General features: G+C 41.6%; 1 protein-coding gene across 1 annotated transcript in view; it reads left to right on the top strand.

Moving 5' to 3' along the window:
- The first annotated feature begins 639 nt into the window (after window positions 1-639).
- Window positions 640-26,506, top strand: part of tmc3 (transmembrane channel like 3) — a 39,948-nt gene continuing 14,081 nt past the window's right edge. Inside the window, 13 exon segments of the mRNA XM_029461973.1 lie at window positions 640-888; window positions 2,703-2,849; window positions 9,497-9,572; window positions 12,949-13,030; window positions 13,353-13,459; window positions 18,078-18,176; window positions 18,711-18,853; window positions 19,761-19,908; window positions 20,149-20,192; window positions 20,965-21,112; window positions 23,216-23,325; window positions 23,421-23,499; window positions 24,125-24,388. Of these exon segments, the coding sequence (XP_029317833.1) occupies window positions 767-888; window positions 2,703-2,849; window positions 9,497-9,572; window positions 12,949-13,030; window positions 13,353-13,459; window positions 18,078-18,176; window positions 18,711-18,853; window positions 19,761-19,908; window positions 20,149-20,192; window positions 20,965-21,112; window positions 23,216-23,325; window positions 23,421-23,499; window positions 24,125-24,388 (1,569 nt within the window). The 5' untranslated portion in view covers window positions 640-766.

The raw sequence follows: 26,506 nt of genomic DNA, 5'->3' as shown, positions 1-26,506 counted from the left end.
ACCATTAAAGGGGTCTGACTGAGTTGAACGACCAGGCTGTGACTGATCCCCATTGGCTGAGACACATTGGTCAGAAGTACTCCTCTGGGTGCAGTCAAACAGCCACCAATTAAACAAGAGACATCTGCCAGGCCTTCATTTTGCTCTACGATACCTCTGCCTCTAAGCTTCGATAGCTGAACATAATCAGAAGCCAAGTGAACATAAGGCACATCACCCGATTACTGTAACAAGTTATTTGAAACAATGTAGGGGAAAAAACAAATATGTCCAAGAAAAAACGTTAAAGTTGCTCTTCCTCTTCCCTTTGCTACAGGGGCATATGTATTAACAAACAAAGCTGGATATATTTATATATTATCACTTGTTTTTCTCCAAAAATCTAAAGCAAGGGCAGTTAACTTCGTACAAAGTAAGCTTTCACTTGGTAACTATGCTAATGAGCTAACCATGTATTATTATCATAACATTTGACATTGGATGACATTTTATCTCCCTGTAATACATACACTGTCAGTTAAAGTTGTAGTTATAAAATAAACGTAACAAGTTGGTGCTGTCCCTTTAAGCAGTCAGTATGGCTGCGATTGGACTGATGAGGGAGTTTTTTTTCAGTCTGTACTGCTGTAGTGTAGTGTGTGATGCTACAGAGCAGCAGGTAGCTCCAGTCCAGGCAGGCTGAGAAGTGTGCAGTGTGTGCTCACACACTAACCTGTACACACTGTTTCATAAGAACAGTCATGCACACACTGTAAGCAGCGGCAGCATGAGTGCAGTGTCTGATTCTTTGCTTGGCAGCAGCAGGTCTCTGTCTGCAGCCAAGAGACACAAAAGTATCAGGAAGAACTCCAGAAGGATTTATTCATCCTACCAGGACCACCAGCAGGGGTGAGTGTGCTCACTTTTCCTTCCTTTCATCCATCTTACTTTCATCAGGATTTCTTGGAAGCCTTTTCTCTCTCTGTCTCTGTCTGCTTCACTCTTTCTCTCACTCTGTACGGCTGTCATCTCTCTGAACCTTAGATAACATCCTGTAGGTTTTACAATGACTCATTTACTAAATCTAATTATCAATTAAAACTATAAAGAATTTTCTGTGTGCTGTGTTACCATTAACTGCCATTCAGGGACATTCTGACCTGTTGGTCATCTTTGTCAATTTAGTCTAAGCTCATTTGTCCCCATCAAAGACTTTGACTCTGTGAATAAACAATATGATAGAAATGGTGTTCAGTTTTGAATTAAAGAATATTAAGATGTACATATAAAGATATCTGCATGGCTACAGTTCAAAACAGAGCGTAATCAGAGCATATTTTTTACATTGTTATGCTATCAACCATTTGGTTTAATTCTGGTAATAACTTGGAGATAATGTTATCAAAGTTAATCCAGTGATAGTAAACATTGTTTAGATATGGAAATGCTCATAAAAAGCTTTGAATTTTGTTTTACCCTAATAGTATAGTAATAGTAATAGTTTTTCTCCATTTGTAATGGTGATACATTATGACATGCTACGATGGTTAATGATGTATCATTTATTTGAAGATGGGCTTTTCTTTAAATGTACCCTTAAAAAATATGATTGTCCTTCCCTCAACTAATGTGTTTTGATATTTTTTTAAGAGATCACTAAAACAGCTGTCTTCTTCTACAAAGAAGTTTCTAAAATGTACACAGCATTTATTACAAATACATCCAGAAATACAGACTGGATATAGACTACATTATTTCTTTCTTAAAGGTCATAAGCACAAAGTAATCTATGACTTAAGTCACTTAAGATGCTGCACATGATATATGATACACTGGAGAAGATACATTAGATGAAAAGTGGTGAAATATAATTGTTGGCCTTGTAAGAAGTAAAAAGATAGTTTCTTTGCACGTTTTGTTCCTGAACTTCTCACTTTGTTTTGGAATTCTGTTGTTAATATTTTACCCTTGAACATGTATCATTTTGTTTGTTTAAATCACCAATATGTACAACAAAACAGTTGGAAATCCCATGATGACGTGTAAACAGAATTGATCGGCACTACTAGTAGTTAGACCATTCAGCAGGGTTCAGCAGTTCTCCTAATCTGCAAGCAGTTACAGCGTCCTCTGTCTTTGCATTGTTGTAATGATCAACAATTTAATGTTGACAACCTATATGAAACACATTGAGTGTGCCAGATCTTAATTTGAAATGTTTCTGATATGATCATTTTTGTGATGCATACACATATTATTCAGTCCATGGGCGGTATGAGGACACACACTTTAATTTGAACTGAAATGTAAATGAAGCCACTAAGCGATTCATCACAAACCAAATCTGCCGTGCATAAAACTAGTTTACTGGGACCCTTCCATAGTGGGAGCTCACAATCAGTGAACACTAGATTTTAACCATTTAAAGACAGAAGTTAACTGTTTTTTTCTATTTACTATTGCACTGCTTGGGGAAGCTGTCTTACGAGAACAGTCCCCTCTGAGGATCATGATATTGGTTTGAAATGGGTGGACAAAACTATCAGCAATAATGGTAGTTCAATAATGTTTTATTTAGTTTAATTTTAGTGATATTTAAGTGAAACATAATGGTTTGCCCTCCTCTACAACCAAACACAAGATGATATTCTTTAGATTTTCCTTTTCTTTACGGTGTTACCGGCCGAGCCCTTTTCATTATGCCCTTGTATCTTCTCCTGCAGCTCCTCAGATGATGAAGATAAAGAGGATGAGCGGGCGGACAGCAATGACCCAGAGGAGATGTTCCAGAACATTCAGTACCAGAAGGAGATCATCGCCAACATTCGGACCAGACCCTGGCCAATGAGACGCAAGCTCAAAGTCCTAAAGTAGCCCACAGTGTGATTGTTCCCTCTGTATCTATGGAGTGGTAGTTTAATCTTCCCCTCCTCTTCTGCTCTTAAACACACACATAAACACACACACACTGTGTAAGGCTATTTTTCCTAATGAAAGTGCTCTGGTAATAAATATGTCGCTGAATTTAAAGTGTGTGTGCCTCAGCAGCTCACCCACCAAAACCTAAAGAGGAAGACATGATGAATGCGATCAAAATGAAAAATTACTAGTAATCCACCTAACTAATCTCTTTTTATCCTTTTACCTCTCGTGCTGGATAAGTATGACAAGATAAGAGCGTCACTTTCTCTGACAGCAACCATGTCTCCTAAAAAAGTATTCTTTACTGCTAAATGTTTTGCCAAATACATTTTGGAGGGAAAGCAATTGAAACATTCTGTTTAACACTAAAAGACACTGTTGACTTTTTCAAATTCATCTCAATCTTCATCTCATGGCTAGGCAGAAGGGTATAAACATTTACATTCGTATGAGACATTGTATCTGATTTGAACTGAGTTTCATTTTTAGAATTGTTTTAAATATATAATTGTTTTCAATATTACAGACAGCTCTGTGGAAAATGGTTCAACATATTCTGCCAGGTGTCCAAATGCCACATGATACTTGTGAATGTTCACATTTCTAAGGAAGCTCATCCCAAAAATAGATGGATAGATACTTTGTTGTGATCTAAGAATGATCAGACACAAAACTGTGAAGGCGGTGTTCTAACATTCGACTTAATGTGTAGAGCAGTAGATAGAAAACAGGCTGAGCCAGAGAAAACTAGAGTAGATAGAGAGCTTCTAAAATGTGCTGAGTATGTGCCATGGATAACAGGTTTTATATGGGCAATCTGTTATTACCGCAGAGGTTTTATTACCATCATCAGGGATGGGATGCAAGTCTGCGTTTTTACACCCTCTTTAATCTCAGGCTGAATGTCTGCGATTACTCCCACTGCAATAACAGCTCGTATTTCACATCAGAAATCAGTGATTTTTTACCTAGATTTACCAAATGTTACTATGAGTTACTCTGAATGTTGACCCTAATATCATCCCTCTTAACAACATGTAATACAATAATATATTTAAATTAAAATATCAAACCATATGTATTCAACAATTCTAAAAACGGCAGTTGCTTTCCATTGGAGAGTGGGTAAAGTGAATGTTGAGTGTCTATTAATAATACATGGCTCATAGCCCTCTGAATTGTCCTCAGTGCTGTGACCGGATGAGCTGGTTTCACCATCTTATGGACTGTAAAGCTACAGAATCGCTTCACTCAGTTTATATTAGTGTCACCAGCCTGCGGTGACTGGTTTTAGTACTGGTTTGCACTGTGAGTTGAAAAAATTAAGGCTATGATATTCAGCGTAATGTTTTAAAGAGTATACATTTTAGAATACGCACATTAGTAAACAATTTGCTGAAAACCAAAGAACAAACCCTCTGGTTACATTAGAAAAAGAAAGCTTGAAAGGTTCAATGTGTAATTCTGAGCCACCTGCTCCAAAGAAATAGGGCGCAGTACTTCACCTCTAAACGGGCTCCACACAATCTCTAATGTTTATATTTTAGTTGTAGGAGTTTGGCATATTTATTGTATTCTAATTTATGCTTTATATTGTGTATTGCATTTACTCCTGTGTAATGCCAGTCAGTCAGCAGGGCAAGAATACCAATACTCTGATCTCCGGTCAGAAAGCTGTTTTATAATCTTCATGTGGGGCGGATAATCTGTGCTTACTGGAGCACTGATGTTAACGGGGCTGTAGTCTTTGTAACGTTACGTTACTTTGTTTATTGGACTAAATCCAAAGTGGCAGAAACTAGAAAACTACCACATATTCATCTCGTCTTCCCAGTGGCGGCGCAGCCAGGAGAGCAGCCCAAAGGGGAGGAGAGAGGTCAGCAGAGCCGGCATTCTGCAGCCTCCGTCAGACGGAGCTCCAGTCAGCGGCCGGAGATACTTGAGTTCAGTCAGATCCAGCTCCAGCTCTGCAGCCTGTGTAACAGCAGCAACAGGGAGTTTGCAGTTCCCCGGTGCTGTGGCTGCAGACAGATATACACTCAGAGAAACAGCCTCCTGGGAGCTGTGAGGACGAAGAGAGGTGGTGCGGTTCTTCTTTCTGCCACTTTGTTTTAAAATGTGTTTATTAGCTTACATACAGACACAGAACATGGCTGTAATATTTGCAAGAGTCAGGCAGCTGTACTTCCTCTTTCTCTGTACTGAGGCAGACTGCAGCTACATTGACTTACTATCAAATCTAGAGGAACAAGTGGTATTACAGACTGGACGGAGCGCAACTAGCTACTGTTGTAACTTCAGTAGATATCTCTGCAACACAACACAGACGTCTTTGACATAATGTCAATACTGTTGCTTCTTCACACTGGTGATAATGTTAGTTCATTGTTTTAATGTGTTAAGTTTAAATTCTGGCAGATCTTACACATTGAACCTATAAAAAAATACTGCTACTTGAATGAATGTTTGAAACCTACAAATCCTCAGCGACCATCGTCATCTAGAAGAGGTTAACAATAAACATTTTTATCAGTTAACCCTGTACCATATAATCCCATCCATTTTATTGAATAGTAAAAGAGCCAAAATGATGACTGAGTAACAAGAATGAGATTGTTCCTAAAGCAAACTCCAGTTTATCCATTATCAGAATTTGACCACCACTCATGTTCATTTTTGAAATTGTGTTTAGAACAATTAATAATCACATCTCTCAGATTAAAGAGCCTAATAAATGATATTTTGTCAGTGTTATTGGGCTTGGTATATGATAGAGGTTGCATATCTATTGTGAAATGTGCCATATATATATTTTTAATATTGATGTATTCGTAATAAATCACGATCATAACAGCATAAAAATGACTTCCGCTAACAACAATCGATCGCTGCGCTGAGAGTATCCACTTCGGCAATGTTTGGGTGATGACGTCACTAGTAGAATACAGCCGCTGCCAGTGTTCGTCTGCGTTACAGCCGCCGCCAGTGTTCGTCTGCGTTGAAGCGTCCAGCAAAGACTGCTGTCAATTATTACGAGAAAGAACGGACAACAATCAATCGTCAAGGATAATTGTGAAGTGATGTGTTGTATGGGGATGTGGGGCCATCTCCAAATCTAGCTTTCTGTGGCCAAAAGATGATAAAATGTCGCGTTTATGGACAAGACAAGTGCGTCGATGAAACCGACGATTTGTGGGCAGCACTTTGAGAAATCGTGTTTCGAACAAACTATGCTCACCAAGGAAATGAGATTCAAAAATAATTTTAAACTGAACGCAGATGCTGTTGCGTATAATACTGCCAAGACCCCAGCCAGCACAAGCCAGCACGCCGATTCAAACACGTCCGCCGGTGCAGAGTCCTCCACCAAAGAGATGACGAAATGCATTCGCCAAAAGGGAGAGAGCAAAGGTAAGCCATGCTACTTGTTTACTGTATTTATTGTTTCAAGCATAAAGCTATAATCGGTCTAGGCCTACTGTATGTAACAAGTTTACATATAAATGTAAATGTTTCCTAAATTTCCCTCGGGATGAATAAAGTATCTATCTATCTATCTACACCAGGCCCTAGCCAGTATCTGTGTGTTATTGTTTGTATTAATAACTTTAGCTAATTACACTTCATTAGCTTAATTAAGTATGGATTCAATGTTTATAACAGGCTTCCCCATTTTATTCTGTAGTTTGAGTAAAAGCTTGAGTCTATTTAACTTTTAACTATCACCCTATTATTACATAGGTATTGAAACATTGGTGAATGAAGCCACTGACAGAAATGAGGATACCTGTATGATCAGCGACCATCTATTGGACATCCACACTGGGGAGGAAGCTGTGTGTACACCAGTAAGTATACAGACTGTACGTCATCTGTACATTACAGTTGTAGTACCAGTAGACCTGCACATGATGTGTTAAAAATACAATCACCACATGCATGTACATAATTCATATATTTGTTTAATTTGATATCATTGCTCAATCAATTCAACCACATCTTTTATTATGAATGTTATTAGATATTTTCTTTATGCAGACATGTATAAATGTGCAATACAATTTCCAGCTGGTTTGAAAGACTTATTAGTAAAGTTGTGTTTTGTACATTTCAGAAAGAAATTGCCACACACGCACATACACATTATATATAATGCTTGATTATAAAACAGATTTTTTGTAGAGTATGTTACTGAACTCTTGACCGAGACTCAATGCTTTGTGCCAAGACAATGTTGATGAGGAACCTTTCGAAGTCCCAGATCCACTCAGCAGTCGGTGGAAGAACCAAACAAGAGGGATGCTGTTGTGCTGTATAGAAGCAGATTCAATCACTGAACTGACATTGTGTTTTGTTATTGACTCTAATAAAGTGCTGGATACTTGAACGACGTGTAGTTGTCAGATGGAAACGTAGCACAGATCTTTTGAATGGCACATGATGGCATTCTGTGGTTCTTACCAAGTATTCCCCAGCAGAATCTCACCGGAGGAATGCCACATAGCGATACATTCTGTAACATACAAGATAATACATGTCAATGGTAATCACGTCAACCTTATTTGCTTATTTATCTATGTATTCTGTAACTTTGCCAGAGTGACCATTCGACTTCCCAAAAATACATCAAAGTTTCTGAGCTCTAAACATTACACAAGTAACTTATTCATTACGTGGCGGACCACCTGCTTGTTGTCTGTCCTTCGAATACCTTTGGTAGGCTGTCTACAACACCCAAACATCCAGACACTTTGATTTGAATCCTGGGTGATCTGTTATGCAGGTTATGTTTGCACCATGTCCCTCATATTCATTGAATTCCTCCATGACATCTTTTCTTGGCAGCAGCTCTTCAATTGCTTCCATAATTGTACAGTTTTCACATGTACACCTAAATGTACAAAAGAAGAGTGGTAAGGACATGTACACAATATGCAATATCCAGAAAAAAGGCCAATATTAACGTCATCTTAAATTCATACTATGTATATGCCTGTGTTTGACGACAGGCTCGTAAGCAGCTCATAAGCCTGTTATGGTCGTACGGAGGTTAGATACATAGTCTCACCTCAGTATACAGACTATACTTTATAAAACAGCGCTGTCCTCCAGTCTGTTTGTTAGCTAATAGCTAATGCTTTATATACAGCCTCGTAATATATGACGTTTGACATTAGACACAACCATAGAACCTCAACCGTAGAAACTTCGAGAAATAATCAAGTTATCAAGCTTTTCAGACATCGATGTGTCCAAGTTGAGAAATAATTGAATATTTAGCGATCAAGCAATTTGCGGACAACTAGTCGGGTTTCATAACAATTCAAGGAAACCAAGCTATCGACTCGCTAGCAAGCTATCGATAGCTTGTGTTGGGTTTTGAAGCCCAAAGGGCGCTGTGATTGTCTTTCAATTGAATCCAGTAAACTTCTAGTTGATCAAGATACTTATTTATTTAAAGTGATGATGACAGCATTTCAAAAATACTTTCAGCCGAGGACACTTTCACACACCAAGTCCACAGTCCGAATCAATAAAGAGCCAGTTAGCTGTCTGTTGGTAAAAGTGAAAGTGGTACAAAAACATCATAAACATTTTGCTATATTCTCTACAGAAGGGTGTCGTCGTCCCTCATTGGTCCATGTTGGCGCGGTTATGCCCCTTGGTGGGCCGTCTTGTTGTGGCGAGATGGAGGTAGACTTGAAACTCTTTGAAGAGAACCTACAGTGCTTCACATTCATAACTAATATAGTGCTCATTATACATTTGTGCAGAAATACATGTTGTGCAATAATACATTTTGATTGAGGTGGACGAGTACATGTGTCATTAAATGTGACACAATACAATCAGGAGTTTATTTACTTCACACTTGTGATCTATTTACGATCGAGGATAATGTTACGTTTTATTATGATGTATTTACTATATATTGAGAAGTTCTATGAACTATAGTCAAATGTATATACCTGTCTGTGTTCTGTTGCCGCACAGGATCTCCGCCAAATCCAGAATCACCGTCACCATCATCCGCATGTTCGGTCCCGTCTGTGTCTCCATCTTGAATACTCGCGCTGCTCTGTTTCCACCATGTTAAATATGCCCAAATGATCTAAATCCACGACACCGGCATTCTCTTCAATAAACTCCTCTTCATGAAGGTGAAACAAGTGACGACTCACTGTCACTCGATTCTGTCGAAATATCCGAGCTAGAGTCCGACATCGCCACGTCTGCTGTGCTGCCGTGCTGTCTGCCGCTTCTGTCGTGCATTCAACTGGTGGACTGTTTTCTACTTGTGATGTCAGAACACGGCGTCAGGTGTTTCCGGTAGCGGCAATGTAAACATTGGTGGTCGACATTCTAAATCATGATTGATTAAATACTGTAATCATTGTGTCATAAATAACACATAATTGTACACCACAAATAGCATTTACTATCAGTAGAAAGTCATGTTTATCATTTTGTAGGCCCTTTAATGTATTGATGTAAAAGGTACAATAGTTCCCCTTTAAAAATCTAGTGGAGTAATAGTAGAAATGTGCATAAAATCGAAATATTGAGTAAACACCTGTGTGTCTTTGTGTCCCAGGCAGGCCAGAGAGATTGTTCTGAAGTATGAGGGCCGACTGACCAGAACTAGAGGTTACCAAACTGCCGGAGCTGATGTATGTACACACCAAACATTCTCTGTCATTTACACTCACTCTAGAAACACTGAGCCCAGCTTCAAATGCCACTTTGTAGAAAATGAAAAAGTGTAGTCAACCGTAAAACATGTCCACTTGTATAATGTTCTGTTGTATGATGCCTCCGTGGTGAGCAAATAATCCAAAAATGGCCAATCTAACATCAGGCCAAGGGACAACCATTGAAAAGAGGGGCAAACAAGGAGGCGGAGAGGCAGTGCTGGATGCCAGCGGAGCCGCTCTGGATGCCAGCAGAGCCGCTCTGGATGCCAGCGGAGCCGCTCTGGATGCCGGTGGAGTGGTTGGGCTGGAGGCGGGCGGAGCCACTCTGGAGGCCAGCGTGGAGTGCTGGAGGAAGCACTAGGGTCTGGAGAGGAGAGGGGATCGAAGGGGTCTCCGGGAGGAGAGGGGAGCAAAGGGGTCTCAATAGGAGAGGGGAGCAAAGGGGTCTCAAGAGGAGAGGGGAGCAAAGGGGTCTCAAGAGGAGAGGGGAGCAAAGGGGTCTCGGGATCACAGGGATCACCGGGATCACCGGGGTCTCGAGGGACAAAGGGAGCACATGGACTGGGGTCTCGAGGGGCAAAGGGAGAGTGGGGACTGGGGTCTCGAGGGGCAAAGGGAGAGCGGGGACTGGGGTCTCGAGGGGTCCGGCAGCAGGAATAGAGGGCTGTCGCGGCCCGACAACGGAACTGGAAGCTGTCGCGGCCCGGCAGCAGGATCTGTAGTCTGACGCGGTCCGGCAGCGGAAACAGGTGGCTGTCGCGGCCCAGCAGCGGAAACTGGAGTCTGACGTGGTCTGGGTCTCTTGCGCCGAGACGCCGAGGACCTCCCAGGGCCAGGAGAGTGCCCAGAAATGTCTCAGGGGCTGGAGCAGGGGACACGGTGGGCTTGCGAGCTGTCAGGAGGACAGACTGATCTGCGAGGTTGAGGAAATCCCTAATATCCTCATGCAGAAGATCCTTCAACCAAGGTTTCTCGGCCACCTTCCCAAGGGCCTCTTGAAAGAGTGGTCTCCCTTACAGGTGGCGTCTCTCCATAGCCCATGACAGATGATCAACGGGATGTAAAGATCATAATAATCATTAAACATTGCTGGGCCCATTCTGTGGTCCATTCTTACTATCACGGTGGGGAAAAGGTGAGGACCCAAACGTAGAATTCAAGATGATCTTTTAACAAAAGAGGGCTTTATTCCAGGAAAGCTTATAAAATTGCAAAGTAACAAATAAAACCAAAAATACAGACCAGAAAGTGAGATGAGGTGGCCACGAGGAGAAAACACCTTGTAACATGAATGACGACCGGACAAGGAACACTGGGACAGACAGGGATATATACACACAATCACCAAACGAGGGAGCGAGACACAACACACACAAATTACAAAGGGAGGGAAAACACAGAGACCGGAAGTACAACTAGACATGACACAAGGGGAAGTGAGCACTTCAAAATAAAACAGGATATAGAAAATCACGATCATGACAAAAAAATCAATGTTGAGCAATGTGATTGTCCCTGAGGAAAGAAAAGAAAAGAAGAAAAGTCTTGATGAATTGAAATAAATGAAGTAATTGTTTAACAACAGCAATATTATATTAAAACATCTATTTACAAACTCTCACACAATTTGTGCAGTACATTCCTCATAAGTACATAAGTCTCATTAGTTAATTAGTTTAATACAAATTATCATTTTGGGGGTGAGGTCTCAAGCAGCCACAGAGACAGATTGTGGAATATAAAGAATGTTTTTATTTATAATATAACATCAGAAAAGATCCACAAGGTCCACAATGCACACACAATACAACCATGGTCGTAACAATTGTTCTGCAAAAAAAGAATTTCAAAACTGCCCTGACATCCTCTTCCTCCAGTGCTTCACTGTGGGCAGTTACAGTGAAATATGTGCTCCACACACGCTGAACAGCCACAACTCCATTTATTCTCTCCGACTGTATGCTGAGAGGAGCTTCTTTGTATTATTTCACTGCACTGCAGTAACTGGACGATCAGAGCCAGAATAATAAAACATGTTGGATTTGGTTTGGTTTGTGCAGACTTCTGAGTGCTGATTTTAACTAAGATTTCTCCTTCTTTGAGCTGAACAGGGGTAACATGCTGTAGATAACTTCATCTATTTTATCTGTTTCTCTGTATTAAATGTGTTCATATACAGAGAGAACGTTAGAATTGCAGCTGTAGCACAGCAGCATGAGTGGATTTATAGCTGTTATAGTTTTAATTAAATTGTTCAGGCTGCTCAGGCCCATTAGAATACATTGACTATTAGTGAGCAGTCTGATGATGAATTATTATTATTCTAGTTTGGCTCCCAGTTAATTGAATACAGAATTATTGATCCAGCTGACCTTATCTTAATTAATAATCATCATCTAACTTCTGATTTTATTTTTCGTCACATCATAAGATGTGAAAAGCTTCAGTCACAACGTTTCAGTTATTATGTAAAAAACATGGATATCTGATGCAAAATGACATCCTGAGCAATGCAGACTACATGAGTGTTAATAGCATAAAGTTAAACTAATTTTTATTCATCTGAGATAGCTCTTATGATTATAGAACAAAGACTATACTCTCCAGGAACAAAAAACAAATACAAAAGTACATTTTATTGTTGTACCTCTGCAAAAACTCTGTCACAGGCCCACAGTAAATGTTTCTTTTTTTTAATCCATGACCACAAACTTTTGTTCAACCTCTTAGTTGTTTTTTTTGCCTAAACTTAACACAACCTTATCTATAGAGGTGTTGGATCAGAAAACACTAGGGGATTGAAATTGAACAATAGAGATTTGTCAAAAGTCATAAATTCTAAAATACCAGAAATGTCTCATAAGAATGGTTTTATAGTCATCATATGCGTTTCAGAAGTCATCCTGCTGATAGGAGCTCCAGCTCAGAAAAAGCTCACATGTTGTATTTTGAAGGGAAATGACAAATCATGTATTTTGTCGTTAAGTTTGGAGGACTTGTTACAAAGTTATGATGAAAGACATAGCACAGCACTACAAAGACAAATGTGAACATGCTCATGTCATTATGGCTTTTAACATTGCTGCATGCTCATATTGCTATAAGATATGATTCACAGAATAGATGGGATTTCATGTCCTGCTGAATTATGGCCTTGGATTCTGTTTTAGTTTTCTAGGTTTTTAAGCACCTAGTTTTCCATGTCGTGTCTGCGTATCTTGAAAGCACTCTATACATCTAATGTATTATCATTATTACAGCACATTGTGATTCCTGCCTATTATGGTGAGTGTGTCAGTGAGAGGTTACACAATAAGTCAGAGGTCGCTCATTGCTCTTTCTGTTCCTGCAGCTGCTGAAGAAAATTTCACGTGTGCTTTACAACATTTTGGTTCTGTTCATTCCCTGGGAAGTCAGGATCAAGAAAATCGAAAGTGAGTCATCTGTTTGTTCTACAAAATTAATTAAAAGTCATTATATCACTGGTCCAAAATGCTATCATTTATTTTGTTTAGTACTTGACTTGCATACATCTAAACTAATTTTGTTCAGGACATGTATCCATCAGTATGGTCGTGTATGGTGTATATCACATAAGGAAAGACCTTTTCAGGGCACAGAAAGAAAAATGTTGAGCTTTTTTGAAAATACAATTGATATTTGTTAATATTGGTTATGCACCACTACATCACTGTTTATGAAGTGCATGCAACATGTCAATCGGTCTTCGTCAGATGTTTCCTCTTTCTTGTTGAGGTCACTTTGGGTCGGGCGTGGCCTCCTACTTTATCTTCCTCCGCTGGTTGTTCGGGATCAACATCGTCCTCACCATCATGACTGGAGCCTTCATCGTCCTACCAGAGGTCAGCAAGTCTCTGACACTGTTTACTAATCATATAGAATACTGCATATCATATGTGAATCGAACAGAGATTTGATATGCATTTTTTGGGCCCTCCCAACAATGATTACTTTTCTTTTTGGATCCTTACTTAAACACCCTCCAACCAACAACAAGTAGCATTGTTGAGTTGGTACAACTCTATTCACAATTAATATGAGAAAAGCATATGATCCAAACCACAAATAATTTAAAACTATATATCCTCATTCAAATCTTATAACTGGAAAGACACTTTTCACTCTAGGCACCAATTAATTATTATTATTATGGCTACTCTTTATTTTTAAACACAGATCTGCTAATGAATTCTTATTACACAAAATACACTCCAGTTCACTCACAACTATTTTAGGCAAATATACAAAAGACATTACACATCATTAATGTAGTATTGCTTATTTAATCCTGAGATTTTTTGTTGACTTCTCATCCTCTGTAAATGTTGAGTGTTGTTGATGAGTGTGTAGCCTGCTGATTCTGCAGCAGCTTCAGCTCAACCAGTGGAAGTATAAACTGCAGATGTAGACATGCAGACACAAGCAATTTCCCCAGACATAACTCATCCTATCATTCTCAATGCCTTATCTTATTCCCCCGTTTATTACTTGCATCTCTCTCTCCCTCCATTTGTTGGAGGGAGAGAACTATCACTGCACACTTCCCTCCTTCATCTCACCTCTGCTGAAGGAGTAATCTCATCCAACATTATGGATGTTCTGTGAGATGGGATGCCTTTGCTTGTTTCATGCTCTAAATTATGTGACCTCACTTTTTATTTCCTTTAGTTTGCCTCCTTTTTAGTGTAACACTATTGATACCCGGGCAGCAGAGGCTGGCTCTGAGGACGTGGAACGTCACCTCTCTGTGGGGGAAGGAGCCGGAACTAGTGCAGGAGGTGGATCGCTACCAGTTGGATCTGGTGGGGCTTACCTCCACGCACAGTCTTGGCTCTGGAACCGTACTCCTGGATAGGAGTTGAACTCTATTCTTCTCCGGAGTTGCCCAAGGTGTGAGGCGTCGGGCCGGGGTGGGGATACTCACTAGCGCCGCTACGTTGGAGTTTATCCCGGTGGACGAGAGGGTCGCCTCCCTACGCCTTCGGGTTATGGGGGGGAAAACTCTGACTGTTGTTTGTGCCTATGCCCCAAACCGCAGTTCTGAGTATTTGGCCTTCTTGGAGACCCTTCTTGGAGCCATCCAAGCTGTGTACAGCAAGGGTGGGGCCCTGCTGACTTCAACTGAGAAGGTTATCGGCCGCTGGAAGGAGCACTTTGAGGAACTCCTGAATCCGACTAACACGCCCTCTATGGTAGAGGCAGAGCTGGAAGCTGATGGGGGATCATCGTCAATTTCCCTGATGGAAGTCACTGAGGTAGTCAAACAACTCCACAGTGGCAAAGCCGCAGGGGTTGATGAGATCCGTCCAGAAATGCTGGAGGCTTTGGGTGTTGAGGAGCTTTCTTGGTTGACACGCCTCGTCAACATTACGTGGAAGTCTGGGACAGTGCCTAGGGGTTGGCAGACCGGGGTGGTGGTTCCCCCATTTAAAAAGGGGGACCAGAGAGTGTGTGCCAACTACAGGGGTATCACACTTCTCAGCCTCCCTGGTAAAGTCTACTCCAAGGTACTGGAAAGGAGGGTTCGGCTGGTAGTCGAACCTCTGATTGAAGAGGAACAATGCGGATTCCGTTCTGGTCGTGGAACAACAGACCAACTCTTTACTCTTGCAAGGATCCTGGAGGGGGCCTAGGAGTACGCCCATCCGGTCTACATGTGTTTTGTGGATCTGGAGAAGGCGTATGACCGGGTCCCCCGGGTGATACTGTGGGAGGTGCTGCGGGAGTATGGGGTGAGGGGGTCACTTTTGAGTGCCATCCAATCCCTGTACGCCCAAAGCAAGAGTTGTGTCCGGATACTCGGCAGTAAGTCGGACTCGTTTCCAGTGAATGTTGGCCTCCGCCAGGGCTGCACTTTACCACCAATCCTGTTCGTGATTTTCATGGATAGGATATCGAGGCATAGTCGTGGAGGAGAGGGGTTGCAGTTCGGTGACCTGAGGATCTCATCGCTGCTCTTTGCAGATGATGTGGTCCTTATGGCATCATCGGTCTGTGACCTTAAACAGTCACTGGATCGGTTCGCAGCCGAGTGTGCAAACGGTTGGGATGAGGATCAGCATCTCTAAATCTGAGGCCATGGCTCTCAGCAGGAAACCGGTGGATTGCCTACTCCGGGTAGGGAATGAGCCATTACCCCAAGTGAAGGAGTTCAAATACCTCGGGGTCTTGTTCGCGAGTGAGGGGACGATGGAGCGAGAGATTGGCCGGAGAATCGGAGCAGCGGGGGGCGGTATTACAGTCACTTTACCGCGCCGTTGTGACGAAAAGAGAGCTGAGCCAGAAGGCAAAGCTCTCAATATATCGTCGATCTTCGTTCCTACCCTCACCTATGGTCATGAAGGCTGGGTCATGACCGAAAGAACGAGATCACGGGTACAAGCGGCCGAAATGGGTTTTCTCAGACGGGTGGCCATCCGTGAGAGACTCGGAGTAGAGCTGCTGCTCCTTTACGTTGAAAGGAGCCAGTTGAGGTGGTTCGGGCATCTAGTAAGGATGCCACCTGGGCGCCTCCCTAGGGAGGTGTTCCAGGCATGTCCAGCTGGGAGGAGACCCCGGGGAAGACCCAGGAACTCGGTGGAGAGATTATATCTCCTCACTGGCCTGGGAACGCCTCAGGATCCCCCAGTCGAAGCTGGAGGATGTGGCCCGGAGAAGGGAAGATTGGGGTTCCTTACTGGAGCTGCTGCCCCCGCGACCCGATCCCGGATAAGTGGTAGACGATGGATGGATGGACTATTGATACACTATGCTCCTTAATTGTGTTATGGCACCCATGGCATGCAAGTTGTGAGAGGCAATATTCCTAAATTACTACGTTTTTTTCAAGATGATTTTGTGTCTATATGAGGCAAAAACTATCGAACATTCTTTTATTTAAATGGATTTATTACATTGCACACACTGCAAGACGGTCTTCGGTACTGGTCACATATTAACATTGTATAACATTTGCACTAAATACAATTAATATGCATGGTATTACTGTCATTAGTGGTGTAGCGTAAATACATGAATTAATACCAAAATATCTAATGAAAATGTATAAATAGGTACAAAAGATAAAGGATAGAGATTGCTCTCAACATTGGCTATCAGAAATAATAACTTTAATATTAAATAACAGATTTTAAGTTGTGTTGAATCCACCTCGGGGCACCATCCTTTGATTTGTCAATTCATTAATTTCGTCTCATATCTGAAGGTTGTTACTGAGTTCTTGACTCGTATACAGTGACCATTATTTTTCACACACACAAACCATACGATTAAGAATTATTTATAAATGAAGAGTTTACACACTCTAACTAGAATGGCACTTGGAGATCACAGCCCTCCGGCATTCTGATACAGTCAGTCAGGTGTTTCGAGGTGTTGGTAGCTGTTTCCCCTACATCCAGTCTTTATGATAAGATACTCTAGGTTAACCACTTCCTGACCCCAGCTCTGCGCTTAAAGGGTTAGATTGGATGTTTTGAAGTGGGGTTGTATGAGTTACTCTTCTATAGTGATTGTATTACCTACAGTACATACAGGATTACCTGCAAGGAAGCTAAGCTATCGATGCTTACACCATCACTTAGTTTGTTTCTGTTATGTGACTTTGATGTTTTAAAAGGTTAGTTTGTAATCACCTTTCATTGGAAAGGGTTGTCTGACGGCAATGTAGAGCAGTGAAAATATTCTAAATATATCGTACACTTTGGAAAAAAGCACTTTCAAAAAGATTGGCACGTTATTGATGAATCATGTGTCTATCAGCGTCTGTCATGGGCAGTCAATCAGATCAACAAAGCCAGTCGAGAGGACAGAGAACACATATTTTCCATTGAGAAAAGCCTTCAGTGCTGTTCTTTGCGCTTCCTTTAATGAAGAAATCCTCTTCAGTTCTGATTTAACTGATGCTATTGTAGCATCTACACTCACCTCTTTAGGAGCTGCCATTGTTGTATTGAATGAATTGATAGTTTTCCTCTTCCACACCAGTAGCTCCTCGCAGGGCGCTGATTGGTCTGAAACACTGTGGTTTGGACAAAAACGCATTACTCGAATCCTGAAAAGGGTGATTTTCATCTGATATTGCGATATTAAGTCCACAGCAGTACATGGCTTTGCTCCTGTGCCCGAAATCCCGTCTGTTTCTCCAAATTGGGGGCGTACCTCATGAAACCCCACTTCAAAACATTCAAATCCCTTAAAAGGACAGAACTGGATTTAGGAAGTTGTTAGCCTAGCTTAACATAGCAAATCCCTTTAGCAGACAGACATGAGAGTGATATAAATCCTCTCATCCCAGTCTTAGAAAGAAAGCTGTTGAATTAGTTGGCATGTAGCTACACAAGGTAAAACATTTAAATCAAACTAACTACTATATGTACTTATATATTTGTGTTTATCTCTTGTGTATACAGTATAAAAGGTATTTGATGTATTATTATCATATGCATTTGTTTGTACTAGCTGCTGGCTGGAGCTCCGTTTGGAACCACAAGGAGTAAAACTATCCCCAAGGAGCATCTGCCTTCAGCCCAAGACCTGGACACCATTTGGTCTCTTGGGGTAAGCCTCTCTTTCCTTTTACTGTTCTGTCAATAGCTCATTACGTACAGATACAATGGACCATTATTCAAACATTACTTTAATGCCTCCCTGACCTCGACTCCAAGGCTTCCACAAGTTACTTGAGTTTAGACTTGGAATAGTATATTGGGTTGGTGATTTCATAATGTCATATAAATATCTTCATATACATACTTTTAAGGGCAATAATGAATCAAATGTTTCCTGTGTATTGAGCAGCTGTGATCAGTCACATTTTTTGAAAGATAATTCCATATTGATATTTTATGTGACAGTGGCGTTGGTGGAAAGGTCAGGGAGTCCCTAAAAACATTAGAAGTCATCCTCTGGCATATGGGTTTGTATATATTACCTTGCTCTGGACCAAGTGTGTATCTGATAAGCTCCATCAAATAGATTAATGATGATCTCTAATGATTCTCTTTGTGTAGTTTATTTCCTCATCATGTCATCATGTACTATACCTCGTTGTGTTTGTTGTGAACATGTGTTGTGTGTTTCTGATCTCCACAGGGCTACCTGCAGTACTCTGTGTTGTTCTATGGTTACTATGGCAGACTGAGGAAAATTGGTAGTGCAGGTTACCGGTTGCCCCTCGCCTACTTCCTGGTTGGGATGGCCGTCTTTGCCTACAGTTTCATCATTCTGTTAAGAAAGTAATCATTACACACTTTACAATTCATACGGATGTGATAAGGATTTGATGATATAATATTGTGATGTAATGCCTGAGGATGAGGACAAAAAACCTTGAATCATTGAAATGGCCTGGTCACTGCAGCATCTAAAACCAAAATAATTAAGAAGTTAAATTAACCAATTGGCTTGTAAGTAGTATTTCACCCTCAGATAATAATGTATAAAATATGGAAATAGTCTCCTTGATGTTACCCATAGGTTTCTGCAGAGCCGTTATAACTGTGTGAACGCATTGCTCACGTAGGCCAAGCTGCTATTGTAACTATCTAGCCCTAGCATGTTTCCAACTAACTACTTTGTTAGCGGTTAGATTGGCAACTACAGTAGTTTGTCAGCTCACCCTGCAAGAACTAATCAGGACCCAAAGCGTCTAGCACTACCTGCTGGTGTGGCCACAACATTACAGTCTAAGGCCCCTGTAGTGACTCCTCAAGGCAGCAATATTCATTACACCCTACAATACACATGTAGCGGTCAAGAAAGCAACAACATATCTAAGAATAATAACTTCATCATTTTATCATTCTTAGAGCCTTAAGAATAGTTGGTTTGACCTAAAGGATTCCTCATAGGAAAGACTAAAGAGCATTTAAAGTCAATGAGATATGATCATTTTTATTCATGCCACAAATATAAATATGTCCTGATAGGGGTGCTAGAGGAAATGTTATGAGGTCATAAAATCATTTATTCCCTAGGATTCAGAAGATTCTGCAAATTCCATAGAAATCAGGCCAGACTTTGTTGAGAATCTCACTCTGAACCAAAGTTGGACTGGTTGACTGACTGATCACCTGACTAGCATCTCATGTATTATATGTTCTATGGTTTACTAATATGCTCTGAATAATAATACTCCTGCAGAATGGCCAAGAACTCTCGTCTGAGCCTGGCCAGTGCCTCTGATGAAAACTTCACGTTCTGCTGGAGAGTTTTCTGTGCCTGGGATTACCTGATAGGGAACCCAGAGGCTGCAGAGAGCAAAGGAGCTGCGATCATCAATAATATCAGGGTCAGAGACACACGTGGACACACAAACTGCAGACATAGTGCATTGTAAATATCCAGTTACACTTACATAACATAACATAACATAGATGTATTCACCATCCAAGCAAGGACATCCCTTTTCTCCTTTTTTGTATTAATATGTCTCTAACTTTTCATGCACAGAACAAAAGTTCAAAAGTTGTGACTGCCTGTGTTTTACCCTCAAATTAATAACAGCAGGGTTAATGTTTTTTCTTCACAGGAAGCCATTGTTGAAGAGCAGGAAAAGAAGAAGGATACCAGTCTGTAGGTGTCTTTGTTATTTGTTTCTTGTTTTTGCTTGATTTCTGTGCATGTTCTCCTCTTCTTCTTCCTCTGGGCTTTTCCCCCCCTTTGAATCATTCTTAAACCCAGCTGATTTACAGCACCCTGTGTTTGAAATCTCTACAGTTAATGCGCAGTTATGTGCACTCATTCTGACAAAGTGTATAGAGGCTGACAGTAAATCACTAAAATGACATGACAGAAGATATTAAAATTATATACACATGGCTAACATGGAATAAATTATTATGTGAATATAGAATATGTACAGAAATTAGCTCAGATATCGTCACTCCCCATAAGCAAACACCTCAGCAAAGAAAGGTAGACTCAGACTACAGGTGGATACTTGGGTGGAGGTGGGGCTTTTGAAAGTCTATATAAAGGCTATATAAAGGCTATATAAAGGCTATATAAAGGCTATGTATAGGCTATATTAAGGCTATATAAAGGCTGTAATGGTAGCAGAAGCAGCGAAAGATAGCATAGCTCCCGGGTGAGCGATGTGGCAGCAGGTATGACGGCGAGAGCGAGCTCTGAAGTAAAGGGTTTTTTGGATTGTGTGCTGCAGTGAAAACGCAATGTGAGTGTAGTGAGAGACTCCATCTGCCTTTGTATAGTTTCCCAGTTATGAATATATATATATATTTAAAATCTTTAGAATTACTGTGAACTTCCACTCCACTTGTTTGAAGATGGAATGTGTGCTCTTACACCGTTCAAAGTATTTATGTGTATTTGTGTGTTTCTTCAGGGCAGTTCTGATCAGTCTGCGTATCTTAGCAAACATCCTTGTGCTGCTGTCTCTGGCCGGCAGCATCTACATCATCTACTTTGTGGTTGACCGCTCGCAGAAACTAGAGCAGGAGAAGCCGGAGCTGACGCTGTGGGAGAAGAATGAGGTAGAATAGCAGAGCAGACATCTTCCTCATCATCATTAGTTTTTGATTAGATTATTCAACATACAATACAATTCCAAGGAATCAATGAAAGTGGAGACCTGAAACTGATTCAGTGGAAGACGTCCAATGTCAGGGACAACTCATCATTTCATTCACATCAGAAGCTGCCGTTATTTATTCTGAACCAAGGTCCAGAACCCCAAAGATAATTAATGTACAATGATATTACAATGACTTAGTTGTTGGTAATTATGATATTGTTGAAAACAACAAATCTTCACACTTTTGAAGCTCCATGTGAACACATCAGACACTCTTACCCCTCTTTGCATTGAACTCCCCCTGTACACATTGACTGTATCATCAACTCTCATTTGGATAAAATGAGAGACTAAGACTGAGTATGGTTCAATACGACTTCATGAAACAGAGGGAAAGAGAAGGAGAGACCAGGCACAGAGGGAGGGCCCGACAGCGAGCGCCTGGTGGCCGGGTTAGCCACGGAGCCCGGTCGGGAACAGCCCGAAGAAGCTATGTGGTGCCTCCTATCCATCCATCCTGTGGGCCCACCACTCATAGGAAAAACCGCTGGGGTCGGGTGCGCTTTCACACGGGTGGCAGTTTTGGTCAGGGACCTCGACGGACCAGAGGCTGGCTCTGGGGACATGGAACGTCACCTCTCTGTGCGGGAAGTAGCCAGAACTAGTGCGGGAGGTGGAGCGCTACCAGTTGGATCTGGTGGGGCTTACTTCTACGCACAGTCTTGGCTCTGGAACCTGGACTCTATTCTTCTCCGGAGTTGCCCAAGGTGTGAGGTGTCGGGCGAGAGGGTCGCCTCCCTACGCCGGGTTATGGGGGGGAAAACTCTGACTGTTGTTTGTGCCTATGCCCCAAACAGCAGTTTGGAGTATAACAGCATTCTTGGAGACCCAGAATGGAGCCCTGCAGGGGGCTCCCGTAGGGGACTCCGTAGTCTTGCTGCGAGACTTCAACGTGCACGTGGGAAACGATGGAGACACCTGGAGAGGCATGATTGGGAGGAACGGCCTCCCTGATCTAAACCTGAATGGTCGTTTGTTGTTCGACTTCAGTGCTAGTCATGGAATGGCCATAATAAATACCATTTTCAAACATAAGGATGCTCCTAAGTGTACTTGGTACCAGAGCACCCTAGGCCAAAGGTCAATGATCGATTTTGTGATCGTATCATCTGATCTGAGGCCGCGTGTTTTGGACACTCCGGTGAAGAGAGGGGCAGAGCTGTCAACTGATCACCATATGGTGGTGAGTTGGATTCACTCATCACTCTTCACTCTCGCAAGGATCCTGGAGGGGGCCTGGGAGTAGGCCCATATGGTCTACATGTGTTTTGTGGATATGGAGAAGGCATATGACCGGCTTCCCCGGGTGATACTGTGGGAGGTGCTGCGGGAGTATGGGGTGAGGGGGTCACTTTTGAGGGCCATCCAATCCCTGTACACCCAAAGTGAGAGATGTGTCTGGATACTCGGCAGTAAGTCGGACTCATTACCAGTGAATGTTTATCACCAATTCCAGGCACGTCCAGCTGGGAAGAGACCCCGGGGAAGACCCAGGACTCGGTGGAGAGATTATATCTCCTCACTGGCCTGAGAACGCCTCGGGATCCCCCAGTCGGAGCTGGTGGATATGGCCCGGAGAAGGGAAGTTTGGGGTTCCTTACTGGAGCTGCTGCCCCCACGACCCCGGATAAGCGGTAGACGATGGATGGATGGATAGAATAAATATAAATATTCTATATGTCCTGCGTAATATGTTATCTTATCCCCCAAATGCAGCCTGAGATATTTATTATCTGTAGAAATGTTGCTATCTCCATACTACAAATGTATGGGAGTTGATGGTACTGTATACGCTGCAATTTTGCTGAGATGAAACATTTGTGTGAGGACTGAGCCTGATTTAAGAATTAAGACTTTCACATCTTCGCTGATAAAGGAAAGCAATGTCATACAATATGTCTGTATATTATATAATCAATTTTCAGTTGTAATCCTTTTTTTCAAAAGGAGAAATGGAATACAGCCTTTGTGTCAGTGGCTTTCATGTTCTTCCTCTCTCCAGGTGAGTGTGGTGGTTTCTCTCATCACCATGATCGCTCCATCTGCCTTTGAACTGGTGGCTCAGCTGGAGATGTACCACCCTCGAACATCGCTGCGATTCCAGCTTGCCAGGTGCTCCATTCTATGCCTTAATGTATCACTAATCACACACTATATACAACACCACAGGTCTTACTAACATTGGTCATATGTTTATGTGTTTGCAGAGTGCTTGTTTTATACCTGGGGAATCTCTACAGCCTCATTATTGCACTCCTTGATAAGGTCAACAGTATGAGCTCTGCTGTGAGTATAGAAACTATAACAAACTTGGTCTTGTTTTCATTCCTTTGAGTTATGATGGAATCAGCCTCAATCCTGAGATCTGGAGATGTGGCTGCATCATAAAAACAGAGTCAGGTACAGTAGGGCAGAACTATAACTATAACAATCCCAGGTTTAAAACGTTAGTTCACCTAAACAAAAAAAAAAAATTCTTACTTACCTCGAGTGGTGTTTGGCCACACAGATGTACCAAGGTTTTGTCGGCACCACAAAAATGTTTCCGCTCCTCAAAAGAAATATATTATATTATCAAATATAATCTAAGGATATTTCACCCAAACCCCAGCTACTATATAATCGGTGATAGTTATAACAATCTTCATTAGTCGGAAATCACATTGTAAATTTTTTGGAAGATTGAAATGACAGCCAGGCAATACGCTTCCCCTGTGTGTAGTCTTTATGCTAAGCTGGGCTAACCTTGCTCTGTCTCAAGCTCTGCATTTAACACACAGACATGAGATTGATATGTGTATCTTCTTATCTCACTCTTGGAAATTAATGTAGTAATATGTTGAACTATTCCTTTTGCACTACATAGCACGTAGCTGGTGATATATTCTACTATAACTTGTGTGTCTTCCAGGTCCCAGCGAGTCCAGGTAACTGGTCTGACACCAGCTCCTTCCTGGCCACTATCTCTCAGCCTGAGGGAAACAGCCTCTCCACCCTGGTTTCTGAGATCTCTGTGTCTGAGTATCGCAACAGCACCATGGCAACCATTGCCACGATGCTGAATGTTAGGAACACCAGCACCGGCGGCTCGCGGGCCGTCTCCAACCAGACATCTCTGTTTGAGAAGAACACCCGCTCCCAGCAGGACCCATGCTGGGAGACCTACGTTGGACAGGTTCTCTCTTCTGATTCCTAAACACCACAATTATATTCACATGGCATGTTTCTTGTATTTCTTCAAGGAAGTAGGTTCAGTGAAAACTGTGAAGAAAGACATACATATTCTAATGACAATCTAAAGCAGGGGTCGGGAACCTATTTGGCTGGGAGAGCCATAAAAAACTAATATTTTCTAAATGCAGTCCCATGAGAGCCATATAGCCTATTTAATAAAATTGAATGCAGCTTTTTGCATGCATTTTTTAAGTAAGACAGTTTTTAAAGTATAACACTTCTCCAAGTACTAAAAGCGCTGTATATAATAAATATATTTATTTCTTTTAATACTCTTGTTGATATACTGTAGCTATCCAATAATACATTAAATACGTCTTACTATTAATGCGACTTAATACCGACGTCTTACTATTATTAATGAGACTTAATGCTGTATGGTTTTGTTGATTGCAATGTAGTCTGGTTCATAAGTGGTGAGGTTCAGCTTCATGCAGGCGTTGAACGTGTGCGTAGGTTGGTCTTAATGTTTCTCAGATGCTCACATGCATATGTAGAGCCAAACATGGTCAATATGGCAATACTCACACGCTGCATTGTGCGCTATGTGACCAGAAGCTCGTTCCAAGTTTTAAGAATCAGCTGGTCTTCAGGTTGAAGTTTTTAAATTTCTGTCCACTTGTGTTCACTCGCCAGCTCTGCTCGCTGTCGCGCAAGTCTTTGCAACTCTCCATTAAGGGACTTGAACTTACTCACCCACATGTCTGACACCTTCAGGTAAGCAACTTCCAACACAAAGTCTCTGATGGAGACCACAGGGATGCGTCTCAGGTCGACTGCAAACTCGTGTGGATGAGTAATGAAGATCAGTGCGCTCACGAAATTCTCTAAAACGCACTTTGAATGACTGCAGGAGATCTGACGTAAAGCCAGCTAGCTGCTGGAGATCAAAATGTTGAGTGGGTTTACTTGATAAGAACGCATCTCTAAATTGTTGTTGTTTCAAAGTGTAGAAGACATCCTGTTTCAATGTTTCTGATAAAGAGTTCCAGTTTGCTTTCAAATGCAAACACTGCTTGTTGAAGGGATAAGATTGTATTTCCAATACCTTGCATTTTCACATTGAGCTGGTTCAGATAGCCAGTTATGTCCACGAGATAGTGAAACTGCAGGAGCCACTCAGTGTTAGCTAGCTCCGGATGCGCAACGCTTTTCATTTCAAGAAGAGTCCGGATTTCACTCAGGCAAGCGACAAAATGGCTGAGCACTTTACCCCTTGATAACCAACGCACATTGTTGTGTAAAAGCAGGCCGGGATATGTATTCCCAACTTCGTCTGACAGTGCCTCCTGGTGCCAAGTGCCTCCTGGTGCAGAATGCAATGAAAACTTAGGATGGGTCTATTTTCATGTTCACGAATAAACGCAACAAATTCTTTGTTTTTACCCATCATACAGGGTGCACCACCAGTACACACAGAAATCAGTTTATCCATCGCTAGATTTCTTTCTTTGGTGAACTCCATGAAAGACTTGAAAGACTTGTCTGTCGACTCATCTAACACGAGAGAAAAGTATGTCCCTGCGTTTATGTCCTTAATTTGTTTCCATGACTTGATTTGCCATCATGATGGTACGATCGTGAACAGTTCTTGCTGACAGAGGCATGTCTTTTATTAATTTGATTATCTTGTCTTTATGTGGGAAGTCATCAAACAGTTCATTGGCCACATCAAGCATGCATTTTTTGGCATATACGCCATCTGTGAATGGCTTTCCATTCCTTACTATTGCCAAAGCACCAGCAAAGCTAGCTGAACTCCCGTCACCTTACATGGTCTATCCAAGGAGTTTCTGCTGACTGGTTAGCACTCTCCGCTGTAGCTCTTCACAGGCCTTTTTCCTGCTGTCCCCAGCTGGATATTTCGATGCACATGAAGCATGGTGTGTATCAAAGTGCCGCATCGATGCAATTTTATCGCATATCAAACATACCGCAGATCCTGCTCTCTCCACAAAGGCAAATTCCTCTGACTATTTTATATTTGGAATTTTATTTTCAAAACTAATTTCTGCTAAACATTTTACTTTAAAATAACATTATTTATTAATTGTTAATC

This window comes from Cottoperca gobio, chromosome 3 (assembly GCF_900634415.1).
Source record: "Cottoperca gobio chromosome 3, fCotGob3.1, whole genome shotgun sequence".
NCBI lineage: Eukaryota > Metazoa > Chordata > Actinopteri > Perciformes > Bovichtidae > Cottoperca > Cottoperca gobio.
The sequence above is the reverse complement of the archived record's forward strand: the minus strand, read 5'-3'. Positions and strand labels throughout refer to the sequence as shown.